This window comes from Natrix helvetica (genome assembly GCF_964273705.1).
Source record: "Natrix helvetica genome assembly, chromosome: 3".
Classification (NCBI taxonomy): domain Eukaryota; kingdom Metazoa; phylum Chordata; class Lepidosauria; order Squamata; family Natricidae; genus Natrix; species Natrix helvetica.
Window position 1 is genome coordinate 62,161,405 of NC_138549.1, and position 26,766 is coordinate 62,188,170.

General features: G+C 42.0%; 1 protein-coding gene across 7 annotated transcripts in view; it reads left to right on the forward strand.

The window, feature by feature from the left end:
- PRRC2C (proline rich coiled-coil 2C) overlaps nucleotides 1-26,766 on the forward strand; it is an 81,311-nt gene that overhangs the window by 10,364 nt on the left and 44,181 nt on the right. For all 7 annotated transcript variants that reach the window (XM_081948225.1, XM_081948230.1, XM_081948226.1 and 4 more), the window contains exons 4-16: nucleotides 4,535-4,644; nucleotides 6,201-6,338; nucleotides 8,272-8,513; nucleotides 11,190-11,269; nucleotides 12,163-12,296; nucleotides 12,380-12,467; nucleotides 13,045-13,159; nucleotides 13,945-14,025; nucleotides 15,067-15,607; nucleotides 16,170-16,330; nucleotides 20,643-20,889; nucleotides 21,512-21,725; nucleotides 23,815-26,175. In XM_081948225.1, coding sequence (XP_081804351.1) covers nucleotides 4,535-4,644; nucleotides 6,201-6,338; nucleotides 8,272-8,513; nucleotides 11,190-11,269; nucleotides 12,163-12,296; nucleotides 12,380-12,467; nucleotides 13,045-13,159; nucleotides 13,945-14,025; nucleotides 15,067-15,607; nucleotides 16,170-16,330; nucleotides 20,643-20,889; nucleotides 21,512-21,725; nucleotides 23,815-26,175 — 4,512 coding nt within the window. The remainder of the gene's footprint in view (nucleotides 1-4,534; nucleotides 4,645-6,200; nucleotides 6,339-8,271; nucleotides 8,514-11,189; nucleotides 11,270-12,162; nucleotides 12,297-12,379; nucleotides 12,468-13,044; nucleotides 13,160-13,944; nucleotides 14,026-15,066; nucleotides 15,608-16,169; nucleotides 16,331-20,642; nucleotides 20,890-21,511; nucleotides 21,726-23,814; nucleotides 26,176-26,766) is intronic.

The window sequence follows — 26,766 nt, forward strand, 5'->3', positions numbered from 1 at the left end:
CTTTTTGAATTTGGAGCCGGGAGCCATTTTGAAACCACATGTTTCAAGATGGTGGCCCCCAGCAGCTCAGAGGAGGCTGACAGGAGCCAAGCACTCAGCCCTGCAGCCAGCAACCACCGGAGGCACTGACAAGCCCTTAAAAAGGTTAGAAACCATCTCGGAGGCATCAGCCAAGAGCGGGGGAGGCAAGGCAAAGGCCAAAAGGAAACATCTCTCCACCAAGGAGGCTAAAGAGGCAGGCTGTGGATCCAAACCCCACAAGCCTATCTCCAAGTATGAAAGGCAGAGGCACCAAGCCTTGGAGCACATCTGCCACAAGGCCAGCAACAGGAAGACACACACACCCCTGGCCTGGAACCTGAGGGAAGATTACCAGGTTTCTCTTCATCTGGCAGGGCTGCAGAAGGGGACACCTCCCTCCAGGTGAGGATTCCCTTCGACACCTCGGGCTTTGTCATCCTGTGTTCCGGCAACCTTGCTCTCACAATTTATGCAAGCTCTATTCAATCCTTTTCTGAGTGCCTGACTAGCCGGAGAAGCCCAGACAGGACAACAAGACTCAGATCGCTGCTGAGGCTTTCCCTTTAAAGAAGGTCTTCTCTTTAAGGAAGAGAAAGGAAAGCAGCTGGAGGAGGGGGCGGCAAGGCTCTCAGCAAGCTGCTGTTAACAGCAGGAAGCCACAGGAGAGAGTGTGGCAGCTCTTAGTAGCACAAGCCGCTTTTTCAAATCCCAGACCGGCAGGGCTGTTGTATTTGCCGCGCAGCGCCATTTGAAAAGAAGGGGGTGGAGAGTCCCCATGTGGCCCAAGATGGCGGCCTCCTGCAACTCGGAGGACACAGGCAGGAATCAAGTCCTCACTTCTAAAGCTGGCAGCCCCACTGGAGGGGCAGAAGAGCCTCCAATCAGGTTAGAGATTATCCCTGAAGGTCCATCCAAGATGAAGCACACCTCCTCCAGGGCGGCTAAAGAGGCAAGCTCCGGCTCCAAGCCTTCCAAACCTGTCTCTAAATATGAAAGACAGAGGCATAAAGCCCTAGGGCGCATCTGCCATAAGGCCATCAGCAAGAAGGCTTCCCCTGGTCTGGATCTTGATGCGATCATGGAGGATTCCTCCTAGCAAGTGAGGATTCCCATTGATATCTCAGGCATCTGGGGCTCTATCCAGGGATGGCAGTCTTCCTCACTACGGGACATTATCCTCAAGCCTCCCTTCTACCTCTGCAGGCATGGGGGTGGAGCAATCACCCGAGGCAGAACAGTGTAAAGATGAGGTTATTTTGAGCTCCTCTCGAGTAAAAGAGACATTGAAGTTGAATCCCAAACTTTGTTTGCAGTCTAACTGAAATCAGCTCCCGGGATTTCCCCCCCCCCCTTGGAACAAAGAGGAACATCCCGTTTCAGTGAGAAAGGCTGATTATCTCTCCTGAGATGAAGGACTCTGTTGTGATTAAGAAAATGTGTTAAAAAGGGGCCAAGAGTTGCATGAGACACGCAGCATCTACCACCTAGGTGATTCAATCTGCTCTGAAAAGCCTGTTTTTGTTCTTCTCTGATACACTGAGAAAGCAGATCCTGCAAAGGAGTTAGGAAAGCATGTTTCCTCTCTCTCCTTGTTTGAAAGCAAGATCGACCTTGTTTCCATCTAATTGAGCTCCAGGGGAAGGGATCCAGGAATGCAAGATAAAGCAACCCCACCCTTTCCCAACCTATGTAATCTGATCTGCTGTTCTTAAAGCCAAGCACATGTGGCCTAACAAAGAAAGAGAGACCTGATGCAGATTCCAAGCCTTACTCCTTAAGTGGTTGTAAAAGCCTTATACTTTTGTAAAAGTGGAAAGATCTCCATGGAAACAAAACTTGAATGAAAAAGAGGTCAGCTAGCCCAGACCCAACCTCCCAAATCCTTTGAACTTTAATGATGTTGTCCTGACAACGAGGGGCAATAAAGACGCCCAACCATCCCAATATCAGCTTACCTTGTGTGTGCAAAGGCTGCGGGCAGCCAAAGGGCCAAAAGGCAGATGTACAGTCAGGTCCAGAAATATTGGGACATCGACACAATTCTAACATCTTTGGCTCTATACACCACCACAATGGAGTTGGAATGAAACAAACACAATGTGCTTTAACTGCAGACTGTCAGCTTTAATTTGAGGGTATGTACATCCAACTCAGGTGAACGGTGTAGGACTTACAGCAGTTTGCATATGTGCCTCCCAAGGTGTGCTCTTGCTTCCATCACTCGCAGGAGCTGATATTGCCCAATTTCTGCCCAGACCCTTCTCACCCATTAGAGAGGAAGTGGCAAACCTTGGACGTGAGGAGGGCTCTGAGGATTTACCTCAGAAGAACCAGGCCGAACAGGAAGTCAGAAGCCCCATTTGTTTCCTTCCAGCCGGGGTCCCTGGGGAACAAGGTGACTTCCACCACGATAGGCAGGTGGTTAAAAACCTGTATTGCTTCTGGGATTCTGCTTCTGGTTGTTGAGAGCGACGGACGTGTCTCGTCCGCCCTGCGCTCTCTTGGTGGGCTCCCCTCGGCTGGGGGGGGCACAGAGTGCCTTGAAGGGGCGCCCTGCCTTATGGGCTGCTCGCTGGGGGTCCCCTGGATCGGTGGCGGCCGCGGGGGGGTCCCTGGCATTGCCCCAGGAGCCGAGAAGCGAGAGGGGGTGCGCGACGGAGTTTTTATGCTTCCGCGCGCTTTCGTTTCGAGGCAGCTGGATGATTGACAATTTGAAGGCTACAGCTGAAGTGCGGTGAGATGGGAATCCTCCCTAATTCTCCTTTTGATATTTAAATGAAAGATCGTCAGCTTTCTAAAAGACTTTCAATCCCCTCCTGGGAAGTGTGATTGGAGGGAGGGGGATTCCCCCCCCTCGGAAAAGCGGCTTGGATTTATCTCCTCTCTCGGAGGAGAGAGAGAGAGTTTTAAAAGGAATCACACTCGCTATAAGCAATGGCAAAATGAATGTTCTAATGCAATTGTGAAAGAAAAGTGATGATCTGACTTCTTTAAAAACTTTGAAAACCTTTGACTTGTTGCTTTCTGATATGGGAGGGGCCGAGGCTTTGCTGACAGGCGGGGGGGGGAGGCAACAATGAGAAAACTCAGATCACAAAAGTAAGTTAGAAAAATAGTGCAATTGCTGATATAATGAATCTTTTTGTTAGATACAAAGTAAATGATTGAAATTATTAAAAGATACAATGTAAAAATAAGCTGTTAAAATCTAGTTAAGCAGTAACATCTTGTTTATCATTTTGTAAAAGTTATGAGACTTGGGGGGAATACCATTTCCTGCACGATGTAGCTGTCAAAATTTGTACCCATATCCATTACCCTTTTCCTTAAAATTTTATAAAACCAATAAAACCTTTTTTCAAAAAAAAAAAAAAAGAACCTGTATTGCTTCTGCCTATCAGGCACAGGGTCTGCAAACACAAGCTCTTATCACAGCGCATTCTACACAAGTGTGGCCACTTTGGCGGCCTGGGCCACATAGGCCTCACTATCTGAGATCTGTAGGGCAGCCACAGGGTCCTCCCCCTCACCATTTGTGAGGAATTACAAGTTGGACTCCTTTGCTTCTGTGGAAGCCTCATTCAGACGTAGGGTGTTGCAGGCTGTTCACAAGACGAGGGAGAGGTCTCACCAGGCATAAGTTTGGGCATATATTCAAATGTGTAACCGTCCCTAGGGACCTGTAGGCTTTGGTACGTCCCATCCTGGATACTCCTCCCCTCACTATGGAGAAAGGGTGTTGGTACTTACATGATACGCCTCTTCTCATTGTGGGGGAGGAGTATCCAGCCCCTCCCTGATATGGGTATGTTGTGAAATTGTTATGTTGTTTGTTGAACTGTTCTGTTGAAGTTATAAATAAAGGTTTGAAACTAAAATAAAATGTAGAGTGGATGACACAGCGAGTTGGATAGAGTTCTTCGCTGATAACTGGGTGGAGCCTGGTGACCAAGGCGTGGCTAAAAGACCTTATCTGACTCAGTCCAATCAAGAGAGGACAAGGTCAACCCATCCTGGATACTCCTCCCCTACTATGAGAAGAGGCGTATCAGATAATTACCAACGCCCTTTTTGCAAGCTTTTTTTGCCCTCCCCAGGCACCAGAGGCTTTATAGGAGCCTGGGGAGGGCGAAAACAGCCTCCCGCCCTCCGGAGGCTTCAGAAGCTTCCCTGAAGCCTCCGGAGCATAAAAAACGACCCTACAAGCAAACCAGAAGTCCATTAGGGCCAGGTATTTTGCGCTCCGGAGGCTTCAGGGAAGCTTTTGAAGCCTCTGGGAGGGCCAGGGGAGGCTATTTTTGCCCTCCCCAGGCTCCTATAAAGCCTCTGGACACCTTGCGTGCCCTGACAAATGGCTCTGCGTGCTACAGGTTCGCTATCCTGGATATAGGTTGTTCTGCTCTTACTATAGCTTTCTTTAATGATTTGAAGTTTTGAATTCTTTGTTAAAATATGGTTTGTAATCATGTTAGCCATTTTCTCTCAAGCATTTTCAAATTTCTCTTGCTTTTAGACCAGCAGAAGTACCACAGGTACAGCCAAAACCTGCAGTTCCTGCTCCTCCAGAAGCGCCTCCTGTTGTCAAATCATGGGCGAATACCAAGCAGGGTGGTCAGGGTGATGGTGAGTGAAGGAAAGATGGTCCAATCTAGCTGAGCCAATAATTCCACACTGCAGTTTTCTCTAAGACTCATCATTTCTTTCATTTTCTTGTTTATTTGGGTAATATTAGAGATGTAGTAGAATCATTATTCTTTGGTGAAATATGGTGCATAGCTTTGAAAGTTTGAAGTGTGTAGAAGTTGCCTTCTGAAGGAAAACTAGGAGAGACTATTAAAGGATAAGACGGTAGTATTACAAGTTTAGAAGTTTAGAATAATAGAGTTGGAAGGGACCTTGGAGGTCTTCTAGTCCAACCCTTGCTTAAGCAGGATACTCTACACCACTTTAGACAAATGGTTATCCAATCTCTACTTAAAAACTTCCAGTATTGGAGCATTCACAACTTCTGGAGGCAAGTTCCACTGGTTAATTGTTCATGAAAATTGTTTTACGGCCGGGGGGGGGGGTTACACCAAAATGCTAATGTGGGCACAGATCCAGCTGGTTTTGGAAGGTTTGTGCCTGATCAGTGTATGTACCTGACAGAAGTAGTTTGGAAATAAAAGCCAGGAAGAAAAGGACCAAGTATATTGATGGCAGTAGCTGAGAAGAAGGAAAACACTGGGGAGATTAGGGGGTCAATTTGGCTGGGGAATATGTTGCACTGGGGGAGAGAGAAAAGAAGCTTGGAAGCTCAGACCAGTGAGTTACTCTTGTGGGAGGTGCTGTGGAGAAGAAGGGAATTAAGAGATAACTTCATTCCCTCTGTTTGCTTTGTACGTGCTTTGTCTAGGCTTTGATTATTCTAACACACAAAGAGGTGACATTGCCAAAGTGATGATCTAAAACTAGAACTTTTGGAAAGGATTTTGCTCTAGATATAAACAAAAACACTTTTCTGTTTAGTGCATTCTCCCCAAGTCAGAACTATAAGAGATTCAATCCTGGGTGTGTGGTCTGTGTCTGAACAGTTGATGCAAAATAGATACTGCCCTTTAGGGAGCTGTTGAAGGATGCTAATGGAAAGCTATTTTGGTCATTATATCTTGTATATGTGTTATTGTTTGTTCATATGTATGGCTGCTGCTGCTTCTGTGGCCTTGAGGGAGAGTAGAGAGAGAACAGTTTATCTAGCACAGTGACGGCAAACCTTTTTCTAAAGGTGTGCCAAAATTGTGTGCATGTGTGCGCACTATTGCTAATGTCCTCACCCACAATTAACCCGCCCTACCCACATGCACACAACCCCCCTCACTCGCACACGGGGGGGGGGGAGTTTTCACCCTCCCCATGCTCTATATGCTTTCCTGAAGCCTGGGGAGGGCGGAAAAAGCCTCCCCCGGACGCTCTCTGGAAGCTGAAAACCAATTGTTTCCGAACTTCCGGTTGGCCCGTTGAGCCTGTTTTACGCCCTCCCCAGAGTATGACTAGAAGATCTCTAAAGTTCCTTCCAGCCCTATGATTCTGTGATTCTACATCTTCTGAAGCAATATGAATTGTGATAGAATATATTTTAAATATAAGAATAAAAGAACATTATGTGCAGTATTGACTTAGTTTTTTAAAATAACTTTCAGGTCCTGGCGCTCCAATAAATAGTTATTTCCAGCAAGAGTTTCCTAGTTTGCAGGCAGCTGGAGATCAAGAAAAGGGAAATAAAGAAAAAGATGCACCTGAAGAGCCTTATGGTCCTGGCCCAAGTTTGCGTCCACAAAGTAGGTGTGCCTAAAATAATTTAAGATTGTTGTGGTTGTGGAGCTCCTGATGAGTTTTTCATCTTGGGGAATGCTGTTTCTGTTCAGGATTATGTGGTTTTTTTAATCTGTTTTTTTATCTATGTACTAGAGTTAACACGTTGTCTTAGACTTGAGCAGTCTTAACAAATCTAATGAATAAATTTAAATTTTCTTCATAGAATTCAATATTAATTCACATTTGATTCATGTCAAAATTAATTTGCAAATAATATCCTGGGATGATGTATCTATCTAGGATTAAGGATTTTAACCTATTTGCTTTCATTAGTTGAAGCCTCATTTACAAATTAATATTGTCTCTTATTTTTGGTTACTCACTAAATTTGTAAAGGAGATACTCAGTTTATCACATTCCCTATTTTGAGTGTAGGTTGGAATATCATTATGGTTGCAGTGGTTGATGTTTTCTTTTAATACAAAATAAACCAAATTTACCTGAAAAGATTTAAAAATGTAAAATGTAGTCTGGAATCCATCTTTCAAATATGCAGGCTCAAAGGTCTTCAGATGTGGAACAATGCCCATTATGCTTGTTAAATAAAAGGAACGAACAAAAGATGGATCTAGAAATACTGCTAGATATGTAGGGATTAGTACTACAGGTGGTCCTCAACTTAACAATGACAATTGGGACCAGAATTTCCATCACTAAACAATGTCATAAAGTATAACTGCATGGCTTAGTAATGGCAGTCCCTGCAGTCCTAGTTGTTGATGTTCACTGAATGCTATGGTTGTTAAGCAAAGTAATGTCCTACCCGCTTCCCACAATGAAAGTCAATGGGGAAGCCAGCAGCATGTTGCAAGTTCCAGGCCAGCAGGTAGGTAGGTGACTAGTGTTTGATGGGATCGGGCGTGAGGGATGTGCATGGATTTGAAGGTAGCATAGCAAGTGCGCAAGTTAGGGATTGTGCATGGAAATGTACAGCAAGGATTGGGCAGGGAGTGCAGGTGGTTGTGGATCAAAGAGGGAGCACAAGGGTCCAGCATAGGTCTGAGAGGGTGCTTGAAGGATGGAATTTGGGAGTGTATAAGTGGCCAGTGTGGCACGAATGCAAAGGTGCTGAAGAAGGGTGCATGGGTAGGAGAGAATTACCATAGCAACTTGTGACTTCCCTGCTGGTTTCCCCATTGACTTTCTGGACAAGTTGGCAGGGAAGGTTGCAAAAAGCAATCATGATCACAGGATGCTGGAACCGGTCATTAAAGTTATAATAACTGGCAAGTCAGTTTAGCCTAATGGTTAAGGCACCAGGTTAGAAACCAGGATGCCGTGAGTTCTAGTTGTGCTTTACACATGAAAGCCAGCTAGGTGACTTTGGGCCAGTCACTCTTTTAGCCCACCTTAGAGTGTTGTTGTTGTGGGGAAAATAGGAAGGACTACTAGGTATGTTCATTGCAGTCATGTGATCATGGAGGTGCTGAGACAGCTGGAACTCTGAGGACTGGTCATAATCATCATTCATTCAGCACCATTGTAATTTTGAACAGATACTGAACAAATGGTCATAGGACTACCTGTACATTAGCAAATATTTCTGATTTTCCAGTTTCTGAGGACTGACAGTCAGTTTTTTCCTGCTCAGGCAGAGTCATATTGGGAAAGTGCACTGCATAATATTAGGGTTTTCCAAAAGTGAGATGTTCCAAAAATATTGAGAGATGCTTAGTATGATGAGACAACCCCTTTTTGTAAGTTGATCCCACCCTTTATAGTGGTGAAGGAAAAAACAAACTGCATCACACAGTTTATTTCAATTTTTCATTGAGCAATCGTCTAGGTTACACAGCTCCAGTCTGCTGCTTTAACTTTTTTCAGGCAGCGGAAGAGGAAAATAAAACTGGTGTTGGTACAGTAACTCAGAATTCGATGTTCCTTTTTCCAATGCAGATGTTGCTAGCTGGAGAGAAGGTGGAGGCAGAAGTTTAAACTCTCCAAACTCTCCAACTGATCAAGAAGCAAAACCTCTTATTCAAGAAGATGGTAATATGCCTGGACCAACAGAACCAATTGATGCCCTTAAGATACCAGAAAAGAAGGAGATACGGATAGCACCACCTCCCCCTCCTAAGATGAATGGCCAGCAACAGCCAGGGATCCTTCCTCAGTATAAAGGAATGATACCACCATATGTAAGTCTGATCAAATTCTTGCAAAGTTTCTTTCACTTCCAAGAGTCATGTTACAAAGAATGGAATGTGTGGGGCAAATTATTCCTATAGAGCAGATAGCATGTATGGCCTGTTTGCTAATTATTCTCTTCCATTTCTGGTGTGGATTTAGATTATATTTAAACAGTAGACAAAGTAAAACAGTAATAACCTTTTTAAAGAATCTTACAAAACATAAAATGTTGAGAAAGAATTTCTATAGCCTCAGGATTCAAAAGGTATCTTTTGGTTTGTGATCAGATTAATTGAAACAGGAACATGCATGAAACAAACAAAAAATATTTTACTTCAGCTTAGCACCCCTCTTCCCCCCAGAACCGAGCTCCTTCACCTCCTCCTGAACTTTCTAAATTAGCTCATTCCAAAGGAACAAAACTCAAACCTTTTCAAATTTCTGGCCATCAGAAATAATGGGAAATTAGAACAAATCCCTAGCTCCCTTTTTTTTAACCCAAGGCCACCAGTACCGGTATAGATATAGATGCTGATTTTTGCTACAATTTACCCAAGTAGAACGGGAAAAAATAAAATAATAAAAACAAATTCTTTGAAGTCCCTAACAGCTTTGAAGAAGAGAAAACTAAACATTTGTATTGCAGAACAACAGAATTAATCCTCAATTAGCAGTTTTTAGCTTCTAATAACATACAACATTTTGCAGCTCCAAGACTGAATCCCAACCTAACCAAGTAACACTATTGCACTTCCATTGCTATGATACTACAGGATTTCTTTAAATGTATATGAACATGTCATTGGCACGATGGGAAGAAGTTGCACTGTTCCTTTCAAAACTGGGGTGTTCCTGCTTAATTGCATGGATAGTGTAGGTTACCATTACACAATAAATTTAAAAAGGCAGCACACTGCACTCCTATTTTACCAAACTCTGCTATCGATAGTATTATTTATACCAGCAGTCCCAATCCTTTCTGGCACCTGGGACCAATTTCAGAAGAAAAATTGTCTTCCATGGACGGGGGGGGGGGGGGGGGGGGGGGGGGGGGGATGATTTTGTGCACAACCTACATCATGTGCAGGTGAAGCTTCAGTCACTTACCTGGCCCAGTTCCTAAAACTAGGGGTTGGGGAGCTCTGATTTATAACACATGAGCAGAAAGTACTAATTCTATCCTTATAATCAGCAATGAAGCCAGTGCATTTTTTTCATTTTTCTAAATGTACCTTGAGGCTGACATCAATAACATATAAGGCGCTTACATCAACAGACCATGGACACAGAAACTTCCCACATTCACTCCTCTAGACACATATCACACTACACATGAAAAATTGAATAATTTTTAACTCAATTATGGAACTAAAAATGTATATTGATTTTGAATCATAGGGGGAGGAATAGGTTTTTCAGGGGAGTTGGAGCTGAAATTTTGGAAAAATTGAAATAAATACATGAATGTATAAACTGCCTTCAAAATGACCATTGTTTTGAGACTTAGTATAGGACAGTGATGGCGAACCTTTTAGACACTGAGTGCCCAAACTGCGCACATGCATGCACAGATATACACGGATGCGTGGGACATGCGCAGCAGAGACCCGAAGACCAGCAGGAAATCCCAACACCGGCAGCACAGCAAGAGGCAATCTTCTTTCGTGAGCTTCTGTTTCGTCATTTGCAGGGAAACAGAAGTTCACGAAAGAAACGGCAGAGAGATCTGACCTGGGGTGACGGCACCCGTGCCAGCAGAGAGGGCTCTGTGTACCACCTCAGGCACGAGTGCCATAGGTTTGCCATCACAGGCATAGGACATAATGAATCCTCCAATTGCTGGATCAGAAGCAAGCAGTTCATCTTTTTCCACATCTTTTCATTTCTACCCAAGAACTAAATCCTTGCATCTTTAAATTTTGTTGTCTTAATTGCCATAGTTTGTTTTAAAAGTTTATTAAGAAAATAAAGCAGGCTATTTTGGATAGGTTGATTGCTTAATCTATTATGATTTATAATTACATGAGATGTCAGAAATGTTCTTCAATTGTATTAGTTGAAGTTACAGAAACTAGCAAATTCAGAATATTGTATCTTAGCTTAATATTCTAAGATATGAATAATTGTTTTGCTTATGCAGGCATTCTATGTATTCCTTTCCTGGTTGACTGAGCAATTAGAGAATGATTTCAATTAATTATACTTTTGGACAAAACAAGTCAGGAAACTAATCAAACTTCAAAACTGACAAAATACAAAATCAGATTCATAGTGTGGTTTAACATCTTGATATTATCTTAAACTGGCGATGTTGTTCACGTTGGGAACCTATAATATATCAATGTCTTCTGATTCAATTGGATATGTGAAGCCTGACCAAAGGGACTGTATGTGTTAACTAATTGTTAATGTTATCTTATTGAGCTAATTTGCAATAATTTGCTAATTTGTTTAAATATAGCCATACATTTTCTGAAACAAATGATATACTTCTGCATAATTTTGCTATGTAAATTAGTAAGTTCCTTTTGACCTTTTAAAAACAGTTTAAAATTTCATACGGGAACAGATTTATCATTGCTTAAGATTACAGTTTAGCATTGTGCATAGCATTTATGTATTCATTTTTATGCATAACTTTGATATAAATTTAGTTATTACTGATTTCGTTTTTTTTTCTTTAGATGCTTAATCAGTATCCTAAACTGGCGTATCCACCAGTGGCAGGTCCCAGCAGATTTCCTGCCCCATCTGAGAGCAGCAGGTGAGAAAGCCAATTGCTTTGCTTGCTTTATTCCAAAATCAGTTTGCACTTGATACTACTACTAGATTTGCTTATTAACTGTATAATCATGTATCCAGAAAGTTAGACATTGTGCATTTACAGTACATTACATGGCTGAAATTTGTAATCTCTTAGCAGACAATGAGAACTCTACATACTTGTACCAAGAATTTTAGCTTATTCCTCTATTGACTCCTAAAGTTTGATTAGCTTCCAGTTAAAAATATACTTCGGTATTTTTTCAATATGGTGTTAAACCAATCATTTAATCCTTAAATTGGAAGAGTCCATTTAGCCATGGACATCTGATCCCCTGCTCCATGCAAGAATTCAGATTAAAGCCTTCCTTGATATATTGCTTTAGATCTATCTAGGATCTAAATCTATCTGTTTAGATCAGGGTGTCAAACTTGATTTCATTGATGGGCTGCCTCAGGGTTATGTTTGACCGGGGGGGGCATGGCCAGCTTAAGGTCATTAGTGTCTGTTGTGGCCTGAGAGCTCTCCCAGCGATAATGGGCTCTCAAGCTCCATTTTCGACTGCAACAGCTTCCTGAAACCCTCTGCCAGTAAAAACAGAGCTCAGGAGGGCCACATGGCCCTCCCCACCTCCATTTATGCTGGCATAGGCACCGCGGGCTGGTCCTTTGCTGTTTCCAGAGCGGCCCTAAGGGCCAGATCTAAGCACTCCATGGGCCGAATTCGGCCTTGAGTTTGACACCCCTGATTTAGATAAACCCAGTCTCTGCTTAAACATGCTGTATGAAAAGAATCCTGCCTAATATGATATTTTTCTCTCATTCGTTAACTAAGTTGAGTACCATTTTCTGAGTTTTAAATTCAAATGTGTTACATGTTTTCTCTTTTTCTAGAAACCCAAGAGGAAGGGGGCCTTCTTCACGGAACTCCGAAACTGTAGAACGTCCTTCAATCCTAAGTGCTAATGAACTCAAAGAACTTGATAAGTTTGATAATTTAGATGCTGAAGCTGATGAGGGCTGGGCTGGTAAGCAATGTAGATCTTGATATACATCAAACTAAATACAGAAAAAAAGTATTCATCATGCTAATCTCCAATTTGTTATTTAGGAGCTCAAAGTGAAGTAGATTATACTGAACAGTTGAATTTCAGTGATGATGATGAACAGGGAAATAATCAGAAAGAACAGGAAAACAGGTAATAAACATTGATACAGAAAATATAAAAATCATCTGCTAGTCTTTAAGTTCTGTGTATAATGTTTGCATCACTTTGCCATTGTGATATAGTGCAAAGGTATCTACCGGGTGTAAATTATCTGTTTAAGTATAGAATTAACATTAGCTAAATAATGTTGAATATGTCATTATTATCCGTCTAGCCCTTTTCACATTTGAGAACTAGCATTGTGTAATGATTAAGGAATTGAGCTAGGAGCAGAGAGACCCCAGTTCTAGTCCATCAGTCACCTATGCTCTTTCAATGACTTTGGGACAATCATCTCTCAGATGTGGTGGAGAGAGCAATAGGTATGCGATCTTAAGCTTCTAAATGAAAGGCAGGATATGTATATTTGTAATCTCTGCATGTTTCTCATTATGTTAATTTTGTTTTTCTGTGGCTCGTTGGTTCATGCTTCCATTTTCAGCTACCTTAAATACTTGATGGGGTTGCTTTAGTAATGCAATATTTATGAAATTAGTACAAAGTTTGTAAAATATGTTTGGCATAAAAAATTTATGCATAAGTGTTTCCATTTGTATGTTTTAAACAGCAATGAATCTACTAAAGATGTAGACAAGAAAGATGTAGAAGAACCTAAATCATCTGCTCCTTTGCCATCAGTTGGATCAAAAGGAGCATATAGCAAAACCAGTCAATTCGACCAGGTACGTGTTGTTGCTGTCTCTTTAGAATCATATTGTTCCTGAAGAACATTTTTTTTCTCAGCTAAGCACATATGGCAAAAGTCTGAATGTTCAATTTTTTTCATGCTACAAGTGGCATTTACTGTTCCAAACTGAATTCTATTTATTAGTTTGAGAAAATTTGCAGTAAAAATATTTCTTCCTCTCTCTTCCAGTAGCAATTGAATCTGATCCTTTTTCCATTGATCATTAAAGTTAACAGTAGCCTTTTATGATTAGGGCTATGTGCAATATATGTGTAGCAGAGGTGGGTTGCTCCAGGATTGGGCAAACTGGTAGTAATGAGGCCCCGCCGCGGCCAAAACCGGTGGTAAAAAAATTGGCATCCCACCACTGATGTGTAATATATATTTATGAGTTAAGTTTAATTGTTTTGGAAAAGAGTTATCTTCCATAGATTTGAAATATATTTCGATTGCACATTTTAGGCAAAAGCAGAAAATGTTTCTTTTTAGCATGATTTTTAATTAATGTTTGCTTGTTCTTGGTTTCACTATTTAAAATCGATTAGATTTTATTGTTTTAAATTCTGTTTGAAATGTATGTATGTATGTATAATTTTATCAAAATATCCTCTTGAAAGTAAGAAATAATTTCATATGTTTAAAAACAAATAATTTTACATGTTTAAATAGATAAATTGATATGTATTAGGGGAAAGATTTCAACTTTGCTGCTTTTACACTACCTCTAAGTAAAATTTAATTTGAAACGGTTAACTTTGTTCAACATTTAAAATCTAACAGGGACGTGGAGTGTTATCAGCACAATCTTCAGTACTTGAGAGAAGTAATAGTTCTGGACTTCATGCAAAATCAATTCTTCAGGTATCATCAAATGCTTGTTTAACAGAAATAATCTCTGATTCACATACACGTATTCCTTTATCGGTTTTTTAAAATGCTGATAGTTTTTGTTGGAAGTTCTGTAAGAAGTTGAATTTGGACATTTTTTTCCTTTAAATGCCTTTGCTGAATTCATAGGTTGAACTCCAAATTGAATGTGTGGGATATATTTGTATGTCTTTTTTTTTCTAATTGCACTAATTAGATGCAGCAAGTAATGCATTTATTTATTCATTTATTTAACTGATTTATATGACCTCAGATCTTAAGCAACTCTGGATGGCTTACAACAACCATAAAACCAATAAATGAGGTAGTAATAAGAACAAAGCCTTAATTATCCTCCTTGGGATGCTTACTGCAGGCTTAGCTACTTCCATGTCTTCTACCCATATAATGCCAGCGCATCAATAAAAAGCAAGGTGTTAATGGTTTTCCAAAAAAAAACCTAGAATGGGGTCCTGTTGAATTGCTGGCAGGAAGTGTTCCCCAAGGTAGGGGCAGCAGCAGAAAAGTCATGCTTCTGAGGTCCCACTAGATTGCAAGATTTCAGGGAGGGAGATTACAATTTAAAATACAAGGCTGCTATTCCTTAAATTTTAGATTTCAGTCAGCCTAAGGAATTAAAAATTAATTCATGGGCAAGTTCAAAATAATAAAAGTCTTGCAAACAAATACTTAATGTTTAGAAGAAGGATTATTTTAAACATCTTTTAACACTGAAAATGTCCTTAACTGTACAGCATGTACATTTTGGGGATTAAATGTTCTTAAATGTGTGTACATTTTGATTGTTCTTTGATGAAAATAGATCAAATTCCAGGATCTCCAGCAGTGTTTTTTCATTTATAATTGGCACTATTTATTTTTTATTAAACCTGGCCCAAGATTATATGACAAATTATTTTGAGGTCTCATTTCCAAAGAGAATTGAAGAGCCGTTTTGCCTATGTATTTAGGCAAAGGGAATTTCATAGTATGTCTTTGGTTTAGATATTTACTGGTCTGTTTTTTCTTTTTTAGCATCCACATCCAGATCGCATGGCAGGACCAGGAAGGCAAGATTCCTTTCCTCCTAGACCAGCACCAGATGATGATGAGATTTGGAAGCAGAGGCGAAGACAGCAGACAGAAATTTCTGCATCAGTAGAACGAGCCCGTAAAAGGAGAGAAGAAGAGGAGCGAAGAATGGAGGAACAAAGAAAAGCTGCATGTGCTGAGAAATTAAAACGCTTAAATGAGAAATTTGGGTGTGCGCCAAAGCCAACTCGAGAAGATCCATTGAAAGAAAAAGAAAATATCACAGAAAAAGATGTTGAAAGGGAAAAGGAAACAACTATTGAAAAGGAGGAAGAAAAATTGATAGATGTGGAAATAAAAGAAAATCAAGAAAAAGGCGAAGAAGTAGAAAAGGAGAAAGAAATAGAGGAGAAAGAAGAAGTGGAAGAGGAACTTAAAGTAGATGAGAAACCTAAAACTGAAATTTCTGAGCCTCAGGAGTCTGTTATTGCCCCAGTGATATTAGAGAAACAAGAAAAAGAAACCACCATTGAGGAAGAAAGAGGTTTGTATCAATTCCTTTGTTAATGTAAAGTATAATTTTCATCCATATATAGTATAGTTATACTTTAGTTTTCAGCATTCCTTGTTTTCACTCAAGTTGACTAGAACTTTGGCAGTATTTCAGGGGGTGGGCGCAAGATCTATACCTCAGATTGGAAGCAAGCAGTATTTTGTGAATGCTAGAATATCAGCGAGATCTAGACTTAAAAAATTTGGACATCCTGAAATAGGCATTGAGTGTTTCGTAAGGAGGAACACATTTTTAAATATGTTTAAAATAGAAGTCTTGCAAAATAATGCCAGAAAAGTCAATTACAGTATAATTTTGAACATTTTTGGTATCCGCAGATTGCCCTTATGTTCCAGTATAGCTTTAATTGGAACATCTGCAATAAACATTTTGAAATTGATTCTTAGATTAAATACCAGTTTGCCTAATTTGAGATTTAAGCTACTCTGGTGACAACTTCTTATAAAACACTGGATTTATATATTTAGTTTTGTTCATAATTTTATCAGGTAAATCATATGTGGCACTAATTTTCTGTCTTTCCCTTGGACAGATTGTCAACTTGTTTCTACCATACAAGAAATTGATCATAGCGAAAAAGACAATTCACATGAAAATGAGCCTGATTCTGGAGCTCAGCCTCGTCCTGCTGTTTCTTCTGGCTATTCAAAGCAGTTTCAGAAATCGTTGCCACCACGATTTCAGAGACAACAGGTAATGGATTTATCTCAAGCTTTATAGTACATATTTTATTCAATTTCCTTTATGGAGACAAATAAGTAACTAAAGATTGCTTATAACTAGATTCCACTGAATAAGTAATAGCTTCCATGATCCAAATTTAATCTAGCAATTTTCCTGTGCACTGCTTGGAGAATCCGAGCATGAGTTAACTTTGTCCATTAGCTTAGAGAGTGAGTTATGAAATTGTTGACCACGCCTCCTCTGACTGGAACAGTTCAGTTTTTTAACTAAGTCCAGCCTGAAGAGATGTAAAAAAAAAATCTCTAGGACAATAGACAATATTTTAACTCATAATGATTGCATCTTAGGATAATTACTTGTTTTATTCATTTGGATAAATTCACTATTTATTGGTGGGCACGAGCGGGCTAGCTGTTCCGTTCCAACAGGCAGCAACAATGCCCATTTCATTTACCGGTATTTTGCAGTAAGATGCGGATGACTTGACCTGCATGGTAATTGTTTTTCCGTTTGGAGTTGTCGCCCGTCGAGAGGGATCGCCGCGGTCCCTTACCTATTAGTTGCTTTGATTGAGAGTTGTCGCGGTTGAGAGTTAGTTCGCCACTCTCGTGTTGGCTGGTGTGGGCACAGCCTGCTTGTTGTAGTGCGGTCAGTCCCCTAGTAACATTCATCGAGCCGCCGTCATCACCGTCACTGTCTTGCAGGCAACCATTGCCTTCTTGTCTTTTGGTTCCCTCGCTATTGCAGCGACCGTTTTGGGTTGCAATTTGAATTTCGTGCTGATTGAAGAGACAACGAAGGAGCGGCTCTCCTGTTCACACCGAAATTGTGCGCTTGGGAGGTCGATTTGCCGCCATTCAGGCATTGCACACGTGGTTTGGATTCAGAACGGTTGTGGCAGCCTGTGCTCCAGCTACGCTAGTGATAGTCATTTGGCAGCCGTTTCAGCAGCGATATTTCCAGATCCAGCGCTTTTCTCTTTGTGCATATTGATCACCACCATGAACTTGGGCGTTCAATTGTATATCTCCACCTTAAGAGCTGAGATAATGGTGGATTATTCCATGTCCGGGAGCAGCACTGTGGCTGACTCTTCTCCCCTGCTGCAGCCTAAAACCGCTAGGGACAGCACGAGGATGGGCAGATCCACCTATAAGACCACTGGTAGCAGGTCCCGAACAGCCGTCTCATCCGCGGCTCGGGATAGGGCCACCAAGCGCAAGGAAAAGGGCAAACCTTTACCCAAGCCTCCCGTAGCCACAGTTACTAGCAGGTCCCCACTGGCTCTAACAGCAGAAGGATCTCCGCCTGAATCCCCCTTTAATCTGCAGGGATCCAAGGTTGGTCTCCCAACATCCCAATACCACAGGGATTATTGGCTGAGGCATGGGTTTGGGGCTCCAATCACCTTCCAGACCTTCTGAAATGGACCTAGCCCTGATGCCTACACCTAGACGTTTGGTCCCGGTTGCCACCTTCACCCCTACGGCTGCAGGGTCGAGGCCCGAGGAAAGCCTCACATGCAGCCTTCCCCCTAAGATAAAGGATACGATCTCAGCAGCTATTTCACAGGGCATAGATGCAGAGCTCCAACATAGGGGTCAACAGCCTCAGCTTTTGGCCTTATCCAGGGACTTGTCCACTTCTCAAATGGGCACCTCTTCCTTCTATTCGTAGTGGAGGTTCAGTGTTGGATGAGGATGATGATATGGGGGATCAGGAGCTTTTTGATGATGGTCTGGTGCAGGATAAGCCTGCATTCTCTGGTTTATTTCGGCCTGCCTTGTTCAAATCACTTTTGTACAAGGCTAAAGCCACAGCCAATACGGGGGGCACTACCACCCAAGCTAGCACTGCAGTTGGTCTAGATTCCACAGATTGTCTATTTTTGGAACAGGTTCTGAAACAAGAGGTAATTCCGTTCCCAAAACTATTTTTAGACGTCCAAGCTGCTGTCCCGCTTCCTAGCAATGGTGTCAGGAAGCTCTATAGTTCAACTCCGGAGTTGGACGGGATTCTTCAATTCCCTATGGTAGACCCTCCGGTAGTGGCCTTAGCCTCTTCAGCCCTGGTTCCATCCAACGTTTCGGAAGGCCTCAAGGCTGAGGACAGCAAAGCGGAACTAATGATACGCAAAATGCACCAGGCAACTGCCTGGCCGTTGCGGGTCACTGCAGCAGCCTCATTCTTCAATAGAATATCTCTAGTGTGGCTTAAACAATTGCGAGCTAGGATTGCACCAGAAGATATGTGCCTGCACCAGGATGTAAGCAAACTGTCACAGCACTTGAATTTTCATCCAACGCTACCCTCAATGCAGCAAAATTCGCATCCCATGTGGTAGCGTCCAATGTCACATCCCGCCTCCTCCTATGGCTCTGCCATTGGCAGCCGGATATGTGTTCAAAATGGCACTTAGCTTCAACTCCTTTTAAGGGCGGGACCTTATTTGGTGCCACATTGGACCCTATCTTAATAGAGACTAAGAATAAGCGTATGGTAGTCCCCTCCGCCAGCAGGCGCTCGGATAGAAGACTTCAGCCTTATTTCAGGCGGCAATCCTTTCGGGCCACAGATTCTGGGTTCACTACCGCCCCATATACTCCCCAGTACAATAGACTGCACTCACAGGGGCTGGACCGACCCCAGGACCGGTCTGGGGCCCGGGATAGAAACCCCATCTCGGCGTCCGTACCTCAGGTACTTGAATTTCTACAGATGGGCATGGACAAGGGACTAACAGCCAACACTCTCCGTCGCCAAATTGCAGCACTAGAGAAGATTATAGAGAGCGGTCACGGTCACATCTTAGTGCAACATCCAAAAGTGGGATTCTTCCTCAAAGGGGCTTCAAATCTCAAACCTCCCGTGGTCCATCGTTACCCCACGTCGCAATTATCTGTGGTACTCCAGGCTCTCACGGTGGAGCCATTCGAGCCTATCCACATGATCAGCCTTAGATTGTTGACCCTTAAAACAGTTTTTCTTGTAGCCATTACATCGGCTAGGAGAGTGTTGGAACTGGCAACACTGTTGGTGCGCAAGGACCTCTGTATATTTCATCAAGACAGAATTGTCCTTCGGCTTGAACCAGCATTCCTCCCCAAGGTCAACTCGTGGTTCCACCGGGCACAGGAACTTATCCTTCCGGACTTCTGTCCATGGCTGGCACACCCGCGTGAGAGACAGTTGCACCATCTCGACCTTTTCAGGACACTCTGTCGCTATGTGAAGCGGACTGCATCCTTCAGAAAGTCGGAAGCATTATTCATATCCTTTCAGCTGGCGTCGATGGGCCAGAAGGTGTCCTCCAACACTGACGGGTGCTGGCTGAAAGCGTGTATTGCCCTTGCCTATGAAAGTCAGTCCAGGCCGGTACCCAGACGTATCACTCCTCATTCCACCAGGAGTGCAGCCACCTCAGCAGCCTGGGCAACACAGGCCTCAGTCAAGGTGATCTGTAGGGCGGTGACCTGGTCATCGCCGTCGCCCTTTGTCAGACATTATAAACTGGACGTGTTTGCCTCTGGGGAGGCCTCATTTGGACGGCGGGTCTTGCAGAGGGTCCTTTCAACACCTAGGATCCTGGACCAGCCTGACTCCCGCTCTTGAGATTCATTGCTTTGGCATGTCCCATGCTTGGATTCTCCAAGCAGTGCACAGGAGAACGACCATTGACTTACCTGAACGGTCCTTCTATGTACGCTGCGGGAGAATCCAAACCACCCACCCTTGGCACCGGCTGGTCCAGGGCACCTTGGGACCAACATTGGATTGATCTTCGCACCTTTACCAAATTGGACTTTGTTCTTTTACCAATCATTCACACTCCAGTTCGATTCATATTTTTCATCTCTTGGATCGGCTGAGCCTTCGTACAAAAACTGAACTCTTCCAGTCAGAGGAGGTGTAGTCAACAATTTCATAACTCAGTCTCTAGGCTAATGGACAAAGTTAACCCATGCTTGGATTCTCCCGCAGTGCACATAGACAGACCTTTTAGTTAAGTCATCGGTCGTTTTATGTTAATTGTTCTTTCTACACCTGTAGATTATATCTATGTACCATTTTTGCCTAGAATTTTCAAATTTTATATGTAAATTTAGAAATTGACTATGTTATTTATTCATCTATCCATCCATTGTCATAGTTAATGCTACCAAAGTTCCCACCATAATGAGAATTGGGGGTTTGGACACCAAGAACATTAAATAAATAGTATTCCAAAACACCTGTAGCTGAAAAGAATATGAATTACATAACATGTTTCTAAGAAAGAAATTGTATAGAGGAAAAGTTAATTGTATTTGCTTTTTTGTAGGAGCAAATGAAACAGCAACAGTGGCAACAGCAGCAGCAAGGAGTTTTACCACAATCTACACCATCACAACCTTCTAACAGCCCTGTTCCCCCACCACCACATAGACCGTTGTACCAACCTATGCAATCGCACCCCCCACATTTGGCTTCTATGAGCTTTGATCCAAGGTGGCTCATGATGCAGTCCTATGTGAATCCAAGAATAATGTCAGGAAGACCTACTATGGATATGCCACCCATGCATCCTGGTATAACTCTTACTGTATGCTGTATACTTGTATGCTGAACTTCATTTTCTCATTTTTCCTGGGTGTAATTGTCTTTGGGCTGTAGATCATCATAAATGTTCTGAGATTAGGCATTTCAAAGGGCTATTTATTTCAAAGCGAGTATGTTGAAAGTTACAGTATATCATTATTAGAAACATTAATGACATTATTTGAGGATAAATGAATAGCTAACAGGAATATGATCTCTTCTGTGGTTGTGCTCCAACTGCAAAAATATGTTCCTACAGCAAAATATATTTATAAGATGTGTTTGTTATACATTTTTAAACAGTTTTTCACTGTACGTAATGGGTTGTAATAGTAACTTTTAGGAATAGGAGTAAGAGCCGCAACCCAGTCAATGGTTGGACAATTTTAAGAAAGCCTTTCAGGCTTGTCCCTCCTTTATGTCTTATAGATAAAAGGAGGGTTTCTGTTACTGTGATTTTATAATAAAAGTAGTATTAACATTCATAACTTTGGGGTTTTTAGTCTGATCTGTTTGAAGGACTGACAGTTTTATCTCTCTATATTAAAAGTCAGAAGAATCAGATGCCAATCCTAGCAATTATGCTTTTTAATTTGAATATCTCCATTTCAGGAATTATACCTCCTAAACCACTTCTGAGGAGAGATCAAATAGAGGGGACAGGAGCTGGTTCAGATTCTTTTGATCATGTTACTCGATCAGCGAGGGAACATGCCATACCACTGACAGAATCACGTATGATGTGGGGGTCAGAACCATATACTCACACAGATCCTCAACAGACTAGTACCTCTCCCAAAATCCTTGAAGAAACTGTTGATATAAGGTAATCTTTGGGGTTTTGTGTATAATGTGGCTTTCTTTTCTACGGTGCTTGCATTCAGGCATACCTCTAACTTTCAAGAATATAAAAGGATCAACATAATTTTTTCTAATCAATGGTTTTTCTTAGATAATAACTGTATTCTTCAGTACAATTGCCTGTCTTGGACAAATAACAGAAAAATGTAAATGTAATTCCAGTTCCGTTGCAATTAACAGAATATTTGGCACTGAAAAAGCAGAGACATTGTCCTTCATTTTTATTACTGACAATTTTCCATTTAAAAAAAAGATTATCCACACATCTCCCTCATCATTATCTACTTTAACCTCTATAAGATATTTATAAATAGCTATTAATATTGCTAAAATAGTTCAAGAGTGAACTAAACTCTTATCATATACAGGTGACTCATTTAGCAACCACAGTTGGGATTGGCAACTCAGTCGTTAAAGTGAATCTGCAACTATGTTTATGATCTTACTTCACCTTTGCTTTACAGACTTGCAAAGGTCCTCGGCATGAGGATTGGTTGTAAAGTTACTTTTTAGCATTGTTGTAACTGTGAATGGGACACAGTAGCTATGATGCTGAGCTTGTTGATCAGAAAGATTGGCAGTTCAGCTGTTCGAATCTCTAGTGCCACATAATGAAGTGAGCTCCTGTTACTTGTCCCAGCTTCTGCCAGCCTAGCAGTTCGAAAGCACGTAAAAAATGCAAGTAGAAAAATAGGGACCACCTTTGATGGAAGGTAACAGTGTTCCGTGTGCCTTCAGCATTTAGTCATGCCAGCCACATGACCACGGAGACGTCTTTGGACAGCACTGGCTCTTCGGCTTTGAAACAGAGATGCGCACCACCCCCTAGAGTCAGGAGCAACTAGCACATATGTGTGAGGGGAACCTTTACCTTTAACTGTGAATGATCACTAAATGAGAACTGCCTGTATACATATTTATATCTGTTTGTTTTAGTAGCTACAATACTTCAGTTTCTTCTGAATACATGCCCATTGGAATACTTTTGAGATTTACTATATTCTATATCTTTGATGATAGGGGGAGAAATTTTAGCCCCCTCAGAGAGGGCCCGCAATCTGGGAGTCCTCCTGGACACGCAACTTAGTTTAGAAGAACACCTGACAGCCATGACCAGGGGGGCCTTTTATCAGGTCCGTCTGGTACGTCAGTTGCGCCCCTCCCTGGATCGGGATGCTTTGTGCACAGTCACTCATGCCCTTGTCCTTTCTCGCCTGGACTACTGCAATGCTCTCTACATGGGGCTGCCCTTGAAGAGCACCCAGAAGCTTCAGCTGGTCCAGAATGCGGCCACGCGGGTTATCATGGGGGTACCTAGGTGTTCCCATGTTACACCCCTCTTAGGCGGCCTGCACTGGTTGCCGGTTGTTTTCTGGGTGCGATTCAAGGTACTAATTATAACCTTTAAAGCGCTCCATGGCGTAGGCCCAGGGTACCTGCGAGACCACCTACTGCCACCAGTAGCCTCCCACCGTCCAGTGTGATCCCACAGAGTTGGCCTCCTCAGGGTGCCGTCAACCAGACAGTGTTGGCTAGCGACCCCAAGGGGGAGAGCCTTCTCTGTGGGAGCGCCTTTCCTCTGGAATGAGCTGCCCCCGGAGCTTCGCATAATCCCCAACCTCCGGTCCTTCCAACGCACCCTAAAAAGCTAGCTTTTCCAGCAAGCCGGCCTGGCCTGTTAATCTTATCTAATTTTTAAATGTTAGTGTTATATTAATTCGGTTTGTTTCTTGGATTGTTTCTAATTTTCTTTTAAGTTTTGTAATATGTGTTTTTTAATGCTGTACGCCGCCCTGAGTCCTTTGGGAGAAGGGCGGCATATAAATCCAATAAAACAAACAAACAATAAGAGTATTCTAAATGTTTACTAAGAGTATTCTAAATGTTGAAAATTTGTTACCACTCCAAATAATATCTCCAAATCTAATTGGGTCACCAATAAGATATCTTGCAGGATACAAGAAATAACTCACATTTAAACATGCTTTTTAAAAAAATGTTGTTTAGGATGATTGATAAGACTTCAGCTGAAAATGTGGCTTGTTTTCCTCTAGGTCTGAAGAACTTTTGGATCAAGATCAAATAACAGCTCAAGCAGTATACCCAGGAGAAGAGAGTCAGTTAGATCCCAATATAAAGACAGATTTCAAAAAATCTGAGGATGTGAACATACAGACTTCAAGCAGGTCTTTAGAAAATGCACAGCCTCATCAATCTGATACATGTCCATCGGCAGGAAGTTTTGAAGTAACTGCAGGAAATGTTTCAGAAATCTCCAAAGAACAACAGGTGCCTATAGAAGAAAATAATTCTTCTCTGAAGAAAAGCATTTCTCATGGATCAACTCATTCTTTGAAATCAGAAGAATCAGTGGGCAATGCACAGGCAAATATTCCCAAAATAAACAACAGACACACTGAAACAAAAGAACCACTGCTGGAAAGAATAGACAGCAAGCAAAAAAAGGACGGATTTACAAGTAGTAGGTTGTTAGAGGGATCAAAACCTGAAAAACCCTTTAAACCTAAATCTGAAACTAGATGGGGTCCAAGACCAGGGTATGGTAGAAGAGAGGAAGGTAGTGACAGGCCAATGAGAAGATCAGGTCCCATTAAAAAGCCTGTTCTTCGTGATATGAAAGAAGAGCGTGAACAAAGAGAGGAACGTGAACAGAAGAAAGAACGGGAGGGAGAAAGACTGACAAATGAGAGAGTCAATAAAATTGAGAAAAGGGATCAGCCTCAGATGCTAATTTCCAGGTTAGAACCGGAGAAAATCACTACAGTTGATAAGAAAACATTGCAAAAAACATCACAAGCTGCAGAGTGTACAGACAGCCCCATAGAACCTATAATTACACCTACTGTTCAGCCTGTCATTGTACAACAAGCAGCAGTAGTAGTTCCTGTATCTCAGCCGCCAGCTACAATCCAAACACTTCCACCTTCAGTTCCACAGCCAAACACTCCACAAACTGCAGTTGAGGCTCCACCACTTAGTGTACAAGAGTTATCAGTTCAACAACCTGCAAATGTGAAGGAAGAAAAGCAGCCAGAAAAAATAATTAACAAAGAACAAGCTGTAGAAAGACCTGGTATTGAAACCAGACCAGTAAAAAGGGAGCCTGGAGCACCTCCCAGAACGTACTGGAAAGAAAACAGGGACTGGTTTCCGGACCAAGGATACAGAGGAAGAGGACGTGGAGAATATTACTCTAGGGGACGCAGCTATAGGGGTTCTTATGGAGGCAGGGGTCGAGGTGGAAGAGGTCACAATAGAGATTATCCACATTACCGAGATACTAAACCTAGAGTAGAACATGTTGCTTCTGGTCCTCTTAGGCAGAGAGAGGAGAGTGAAACCCGTAGTGAGAGCTCTGATTTTGAAATTGTTCCAAAACGACGAAGACAAAGAGGCTCAGAAACTGACTCTGACAGCGAAGTACATGAAAGCGCAAGTGATACTCTTCTGTCAGACAAAGACAGCTTAAGCAAAGGCAAACACCCAAAGAGAGAAGAAAGGGCAGATGTTAAAAAACCTTCAAAAGCCCTGCTATCTTTCAAACCTGAAAATAACATTCGAGGGGACCATAGAGTTGTTGATAAAACATATGTAAGAGAAGATGAAAATAAGACCAAACCAGGTTTTCTTCCTAAAGGAGAACCTTCTAGACATGGCAGAGGGGGGATGTTTAGACGTGGTGGGAGGGATTCAGTTGGTCGCCCACCTCGACCATCTATTCTTAGGAGACCAGGATACAGAGAGAATCAATGGAACCCAAGACAAACAGAAATCTCCAAGCCTGAAGATGGAGAACCACAACGAAGACATGAACATTATGGCCCTATACAGTTGGATAAAAGACCTCCTGCAAAGTTTGAGAGGAAATTTGATCCCGTAAGGGAACGACCACGAAGGCAAAGGCCTGCACGACCTCCCAGACAAGATAAGCCACCACGTTTTCGGAGATTAAAAGAAAGAGAGGCGGCATCAAAAATAAATGAAGTCACAACTAGTTCATCATCAAGTGTGGCAGTGAGTAATGCTGTTAATGAGCAGCCAAGCACTATTTTGGAGGTTTCAGGAAGTAAGACACCTGACTTGTCCAATCAGAACTCTTCAGACCAGGCAAATGAAGAGTGGGAAACTGCTTCAGAAAGTAGTGATTTCAATGAGAGACGCGAGAGGGATGAAAAGAAATTAGCAGACAACGTAGCACAGGGAGCTGTTAAGACAGGAGAAAACACACTAATTCCGAAAAGAGAAATAGCTAAGAGAAGTTTTTCCAGTCAGAGACCTGGGATTGATCGGCAGAATCGCCGTGGTAATAATGGCCCATCCAAATGTGGACGAAACTTTTCAGGGCCAAGAAATGAAAGGAGAAGCGGCCCTCCAATAAGACCTGGAAAAAGGGGGTAAGTATGTTTCCTGGAAAAACAATGTAGAAGGTTTCAAATAAAAGCCAATTCTGCTATTTTATTTTGCTGGAATTTTAAATTTAGAACTAGAATTCTTTATTGGCCACGTGTGATTAGACACACTGAATTTTTCTCTGATGCATAAGCTCTCGGTGTACCTACAACATTAGCGATAGATCATTATTATGGTCATTGTAAAAATACATCCATCATAAAACATTAGATACAACACTTAGTGATAGTAGTGGATACTAAATAAGCAATCAATATAAATCATACTAGGATACTAAGTAAACAATATAAACTGCAAGATACAAGCAACAGTTATAAGATAAAGAGATAGGGAAGATGAGAATAATGATGCTAATACTGACTTTCTAGATAGTTTGACAGTGTTGTGGGGATTAATTGTTTAGCAGAGTGATGGCATTGGGAGAGGGGGGAGAACTGTCCTCGTGTCTAGTTGTTCTGATGTGCAATACCCTATAGCATCGTTTTGAGGGTGGAAGTTGAAACAGTTTATGTCCAGGATGTGAGGAGTCGATATTTTCACAGCCCTCTTTCTGGCTCGTGCAGTATACAGGTCCT